General features: G+C 50.8%; 1 protein-coding gene across 1 annotated transcript; it reads right to left on the reverse strand.

Annotated features, from left to right (window-relative positions):
* Positions 1–236: 236 nt before the first annotated feature.
* LOC104505051 (probable G-protein coupled receptor 144) lies at positions 237–6,588 on the reverse strand (the record flags this gene model as incomplete). Its single annotated transcript, XM_010156881.1, is given in 10 exon segments — positions 237–383; positions 779–890; positions 2,174–2,455; positions 2,546–2,548; positions 2,792–2,877; positions 3,360–3,421; positions 4,032–4,722; positions 5,469–5,699; positions 6,390–6,453; positions 6,541–6,588. Coding segments are annotated over 10 exon segments (1,726 nt in total), but the record flags the coding sequence as incomplete, so codon positions are not given.
* Between the last annotated feature and the right edge of the window lie 227 nt (positions 6,589–6,815).

Raw genomic sequence — 6,815 nt, forward strand, 5'->3', positions numbered from 1 at the left:
TGGATACAGGCAGCTCTAAGCAGCCCTTGCTTCAGTACCCCTGCTCCAGTTTGGAGGTGTCCAGGGCACCCGCTGTGCCCATAGAGAGGGTGTAGGTAATCTCTCCCCCACAACCCATCTCCCTTTCACCAAGGGCATCTCCTCCCCACACTTCTCCAGACAGCATGTGTGCGGGGTTCCTGCCGTTAAGGAGGACGCTGCAGAAGTGCCATGGGAAGACTTGGGAAAGCACAGGCGTCATAACCTACCTCTGGCTTTCAGTCTTTGCATTTCTTCTGCAGGAACTTCAATGAGGTCATGCCTGCCTTTCTCACGGCTCTGGACCAGGTACACCCCACTGCTCAGCTCTGGCCTGCTCAGCTCCAGCTTCCTGACCTCCATCCCTGTGGAAGTGGCAAAATCAGGTACTGAACCAAGGTTCAGCCTTCCCCCAGAGCTACTGCTACAGCAAAGTACCACCAAGGACTTTGTATAACCCCAGTCAAGACTCGCAGCAGCAGCAGCCAGATCCCTTTCAGTGCAAACCATGTGCAACTGGGCTCAGGTGGTCTCCTGCACCCAAAGGTTTCTTACAATCCTTTCACAGCCCACAATGTGAGAGATGTCTCTCACACTGTGACACTTCTGCATGAGGGAAGTGGGGAGAAGGCTGTGGGGTTAGCCAGAGATGAGCCAGAGGAGGAAAGGTGCTGGGAGTGGACTTGGACTGGGAACCAGATGGGATGACTAGGCTGGGTCCGGCGAGATGCCCTCCCTGAGCTCTGCCAGTGCCACTCACCGACATTTCCGTGCTGGATCGTGATCTTTGTCCTCCCTGCGGTCAGCAGTGGGGCTAAGTGTGACACCACTCTGTCGCAGAGCTCGACAACAGCCATGGGCCCTCTGATAACCTGCAAACACACAGAGTGCAATGGAAACCACCAGCTCACTCTTCCCACAGCTCACAAGAGTTTTCTTAAATGCTTGGTCCCTGGCAGAAAAAAAGAAGTTGGGACCCAAGGCTTTTGCTTTGCTTTTCTTTCATTTCTTCAATAAAGGATGTTCCCAGTTTCTTCAGCAACAGAGACAAGACTGGCAAGGAGGGAAACTTTCTGGTCTTTATAAAAAGCCATTAAACCAGCACAGAAATAAATAACTAAATAAGCTTCTGTAAAGAAAGTACTGTTTTTTCAGATCTGACTCCTGATTTGTGCAAAGCTATAGAACAACTATCCTCTCTTCCTGAAAAAGGCTCCACCCAGAAATAAACTCCACTGCTGGAAGGGTAGCAGGTGACTGACCCCACCACTCAAGGTCCGTTGTGTAGTGGGCAGCACAAATGCCACCCCTGTAGTACACGAACTCAAACTCTTTCTCCTTCAGCAGATACATCTGCTGCAGCAGCTAAACTGGGCCAGCACTGGTTTTATGCCACTATCGAGAAACCGTGAGTAATTGTGGCCACGGAGACCTAAGCGACTCTAAGCGATGAGGTAAACTTGAACTATTCAGCGTCCTTTCATCTCTGGAGGTCCCTGGCTTGGTTCCTGGAGCACTGGCCAGGCCAGACACTGTCACACAGTTCCCAGAGACAGGTGGGGAGTGCAGGCCATACAACAGACACAAAAGACCTGCGTGAGAAGGGGAGAAGCCGATGAAGAAAATCCTAGTGGGGGTAGAATGATGGAAATCCCTCACACAAAGCCTGACGGTGTTTTGAATGGTGTGGGGGCTGATGACAGATAGCTCCTTGGCAGCCCACCCACGGAGAACACAACAAACCATAAGCGAAGGGCACTGCTCTGCCAGAGACAGCAGGATGTGGGAGCAAGGAATCTACAAAGCACCGGGAATCTGCAAACTGTGTGTAATCCTGTAAATCCAGGCTGACGAAGTGGAGAAGCTTGAAGAGACCTGAGACAACCACTGGAGGGGTTTGTGAGGCCCCCCTTGACTGCACTTGTTTGCAGAAAAACTGGTTTGCACCTCCAACAAATGGGGCAATGGTAAGGCAGCTGGTCCTTACCCGAGCTGGCAAAGAGGCTCCATGCCCACGCATGCTGCATGCTCACAAGCTCCAGAATACGCCCAGGAAGGCTAGATGGGATCGTGCAGGGACAGACCCTCAGCCCATGGTCATGCAGCAGGATGCAGGAGCTGCACACCCAAGATGAACAGCTGGGACATGTGTTACCTGGCTGACTGATGACCACGTTTCAATATTCTGCTCTTCCAAGATTAACTCAGTCACTTCCACGTAATATTGGGCCAACTGCTCCAACATCTCCAGCTCCTCTCCCTCTTGGACTTCCACATCAGACACTTGTTTCAGCAGCTGAAGCACCATAAGGAGGTCGGACGACTCCAGCACGCGTGTCTCTCCTTCCTTCAGGACAGTTGCCAAGGCATCAAGAGCACCAAGAGCCACAGAAAGGTTCATGTCTTGGATATCACTTTGGAAGATGTTCTCAGGAATCTGCCACAGAAAAGATGTTTTACTTGATTCTGCCCAATCATCAGCTATGCCTTGGCAATGCCCTGCATGCCCTTGCTGGTGTAAGGACACCTGCTTGACCAACCAGGCATATGGTAGGGGAAGGGGAGCTGCCTAGACATTCCGAACTCTTTATCCAGCCACTCAACCTCAGTGAGAGGAATCAACCTGAAGAAACACTTCGCTGGTTTTGTCACAGCACGAGTTACAGAGGTGCAACCAAGTGACTTCAGACACCAGCAGGTACCAGCAAGTCCACCCCAACAGCTCCTGCCTGCTCCTGGAGTCAGCTGGCATGGCTGGGGCTGCGGGACTCACCACAGTCCTCTCTGCAAGCGTGTTCATGTGGCCGACAAAAGAATGGCTGGATTCCAGCTGAGCTTTTTTCAGTTGCCAGTATGCATCTGAGAATAAAAGAAAAGCATAACCATTGCTGAAGTCTAGCGGTGTGGTTAACACATGCCACGTTCAAAGAATGGTCCTCAGATGGCGGGTAAGTTTGCAGGACTGACAGGACAAGGAGACTCCACAGCTCTATTTTATTTCTAGTACAAGATCCCACCTGGAGAGACAGTCTAACCCTTCTTTTTTGCCTTCTCCCCATCTCCCCCTGGCCAAGGAGTCTGGAGATGCCTGGACTGGGAGACACCCTACCACATTGCATCCAGAAGCCAGGTAAGGTGTACAAGCACTGCTTAACTGCAGAATAGCAAACCAGCCTGTCAGAGTGCATGCAACTGAAGCAAAGTCCTGGCCACACCATGTTTTGCATGTGATCTCTTCAGAGCAGACACGAGGCCTCTCCATCACTGGCCATCATCCTGGCTAGCACCTCCAGGAGAGAATGCTGTGGAAGTTATGAATAAATAAATAACAGATGCTGTACCCTTTCTGTAGCGACAGATAAAAGGCAAAGACTGCAAACAAGACACGTAACTGAATCCACTGCTGACACACAAAGAGAAGGCTTACATTCCCCAGAGACATGCCATCCCCAGGCAGGTATCACACTTCCCGCAAGCAACCCACAAACCCCGTTGAAGACAAAGACTGCAAACTCTTCCTTAAGCAGCCCCACGGCTGAGCTGGAGCAGGGACTGGGCTCAGAAACTGCTCCCAACCTGCCCAGTAAATACCCTCCAGAAGGAACTCGGGGGAGGTGGCAGTGGCAGGCCCCAAGTTCGTGTTTTATCAGTAACATCACACCTGCTTGGTGGAGAGACAGGTCCCTCCTCCCAGCAGAGCATCGGAGCAGCAGGTGTGCAAACCCCAGGAAACGGCATCACTGACAAATAAGCCATTTCTCGCAGTAGAAGAGAAAGCCTGTAATTAGTGCAGGACATGTGAACAACGGTCTTGGCAAGGGTCGTTGTAGGGGTCATCAATGACCCAGGGTTTAGTGATACCTTTAAGTACCATTTGGAAACTGCCCAGCCCAGTTTTGAATCTGCTTGTGCTTTCCTTCCCGAAGGAGAAGCATCATTCCACAAACTGCACCAAATTCCCTGAGGATGGGACATGCTTCTCGGATCATCCCTGCATGCTGACCCCCCGGCGCAGGACAGTGCTGAAGCAGCCAGGGGAATGAGACTTACCTGGGCAAAGAAACTGTGTGGTCACTGCCTGGATGGTGCGTTCAACTTCCAGAGCGTTCGAGCTCCACCCAAATACAAGATCTTGCTCTACCACCCAGCACGACCGAACTCTCTCAATCTGCTCCGCGTCGAGGACTTTCTGCCAGATGTGCAAGTCGGTGATGTTCCCGCTGAAGGACTCTTTCGCCCTGAAGGTGCCCCCCAGGGAATCTTGATCCTGTCCAATTATGAAAGTCCCTTGGCCATAGATGGCCTGGGGGGCAGACGGCCCGGCAGCACACAAACCGCTGGCAGACGCCCTCCTTTTGCCATCGGCATAGATGGCCCAGGTCCCGTTTTCCCGCTGCCAGGTCACACAAAAGTGATGCCACTGTCCATCAGCACGGAACATGGGCAGGTATGGGGAATGGTGCCCGTGGACTATAAGAGCAAATCGAACAAAGCCTTCCTCGTCGACAAAGCCACGGAGCTGGAACTCGTTAATAAAAGCTGGCACAGCGTAAGAGAAGATGGTAGCGATCTCCTGGGTCCTGGTGTCCCACTGGAGGTGGGCGCAGGCTGTGACAGCAGGCAGTGCAGGGAAGTCAGAGAGCACCTTCACGTACTTTGTGTCTGTTTTGTCTCTGAATACCAGGACTGGTACAATGTGGTCCCCTAGAAGGAGAAATTTCAGCCAGCATAAAGGAAGAAGTGTGGGTCAAAGCCTGCTCATCTTCCACTGGGATGGAACCATCATTTTCATTTGCCTCCTACTCAAGCTAAGAATTTGTGGACCCACCCTGCAGGCAAGGACATCTCATAAACCTGCAGCCAGGCTTCCGCTTCTCCTGTGCCTAGAGGGGATTAGGAAGGCAGGCACACTGCATCATTTCAGCAAGCGTGATTTACAGAAACTTAGATTTCTAGCAAATAGGATTGCAAACAACGAACCTGGAAGGAACAGCATGTTCCCAAGCATCCCATGCTATAGCAACCAAGAGTGTAGTCAAATAACACCTTTGAGGCACCTGCCAGGTGGTGCCTTGCTGTGGGCAAATGCCCCGTTCTCCTGGTCCTGTCTCTAACAGTGTTGGTCTGTGGGAGCCACAGGTTGCAAATGGTGAGGCTCAGGAAAGCCAGACCTGGTTCGCAGGGAGATGGTACAGGACAGAGCAGACAGCCCCAGGCAGCTCCCTTCAGTTGCAATGCATTAAAAAGTCCTGACAGGGACCGGGCAGCTGATGGGCTGGGATTGCTGCTATTTGTGCCGCCAGTCCCAGCTCGTGACTGGAGCTCCGAGTCATTACCACAGGGACAATAAAACAATGACTGGCAACTTTTCCAGTCAGACTAATTTTTCAGGATGGAGAAGGTCCAGCAATGAACAGGTCTCCAAATAGTCCAAGCCCAATTATACTCACGTCTCCATTTTGGTTTGTGCAGGACACTGTCCCGTTCCTTTACCCAGACAGAGCCGCTGAGGTGGTGGGACTGCAGCAGTTTGCTGAAGGCAGCCTGCTCACTGCCTTGGGGTTCAACAAGCAGCTGTGCAAAGTGCTGTTCACAGTATCGGTCTGCGTGCCACCAGTCCAAAGCAGTGGCCACATACTCGTACATGTGTCTGGAGGTCTCAATCGTGACAGGAGCGAAACCTGGAGAAAAACACACACGATGTGGAGAAACAGCCTCCCCAACCCCCTTTCATGCCACGTACACTACGGGGTCAGTCTCTTGCAGCATCCCCGGGCATTTACTGACACTGCCTGCTGCACCCTGGAGGAACAGAAGGCAGGAGGTCATTTCTCTATTCAGCCCTCGGGGTGTTCAGTGGGCACAGTGTGACAGAAAAGTCCAGCCTTTATTGGGTTTAAAATGAGGGACGTCTGCGAGTCTGCTCACAAGTGAATCGCTGGCCTGGGCTGGAGCTGGGCACGCTTCTATGGGAACCCCAAAACCATGCTGAGTCCAAGTAGAAAACTCACGGGTATGCCCAGGGATTGCTCTCAGGGTAACTTGTTCAAAGCAAAGTGTGTACAAGCAAATTTTCTCGTTTTATCCCCATTTCCCAGCAGATGCAATTCACAAGGACAAAATAATCTGTGTTGTTCAGTTACAGCTGCATAAAGTCCAGCAGCTGAGCACTACTCAGTGATTTTACACCGTAATTTCATAGACAGCCAAGCAAATGCTTAGCTACGCAAATGTAATTTCAGGCACAAAATGGGGTATTGGAAAAAGTTTCTTTACCTTCATTTCTGCCACCAGACACCTTTCGTGTGTTGTTTTCTCTGAGCTGAATATTGCTTGTAAAAACATACAGAAGTGCTGATAAAAACACTAACCTTTAGAAGTCTGATTCTTGGCAAGGGCTGCAAAGGCCAAGAGACTCCTGGACAGACTACCGACCTGTTGGAGAGGATGTTTTGTAACATTCATATAAAGCATTTGTATTATCTCAAACACTCAAATTATAAGAATTACTATGAAACTCACCAGAAAGCCGAAGAACCAAGAATCGGGTCTCAAGTCTCTCCTAAACATGCTGACCAGCTGGGGAGCTTTCACCCTTCACTAGAATAAACAAAATGTTACTAGAGATGCGCTGCAGAGACAGGAGCATTCTGCAGAAAGCTAGTTCTCACGCGAGGCTGCTTTCCTCAGAAAGTCTTGGATCAAAAATGAAAAAATGATTCTCCCTGAAATACCCATCCTGGGTAGCATCCTATCAAAATAATTCTCAGTTCTTCCCAAAGAACTCAGGATTTCAG

Source organism: Eurypyga helias, unplaced genomic scaffold, assembly GCF_000690775.1.
Source record: "Eurypyga helias isolate BGI_N326 unplaced genomic scaffold, ASM69077v1 scaffold47128, whole genome shotgun sequence".
Lineage (NCBI taxonomy): Eukaryota > Metazoa > Chordata > Aves > Eurypygiformes > Eurypygidae > Eurypyga > Eurypyga helias.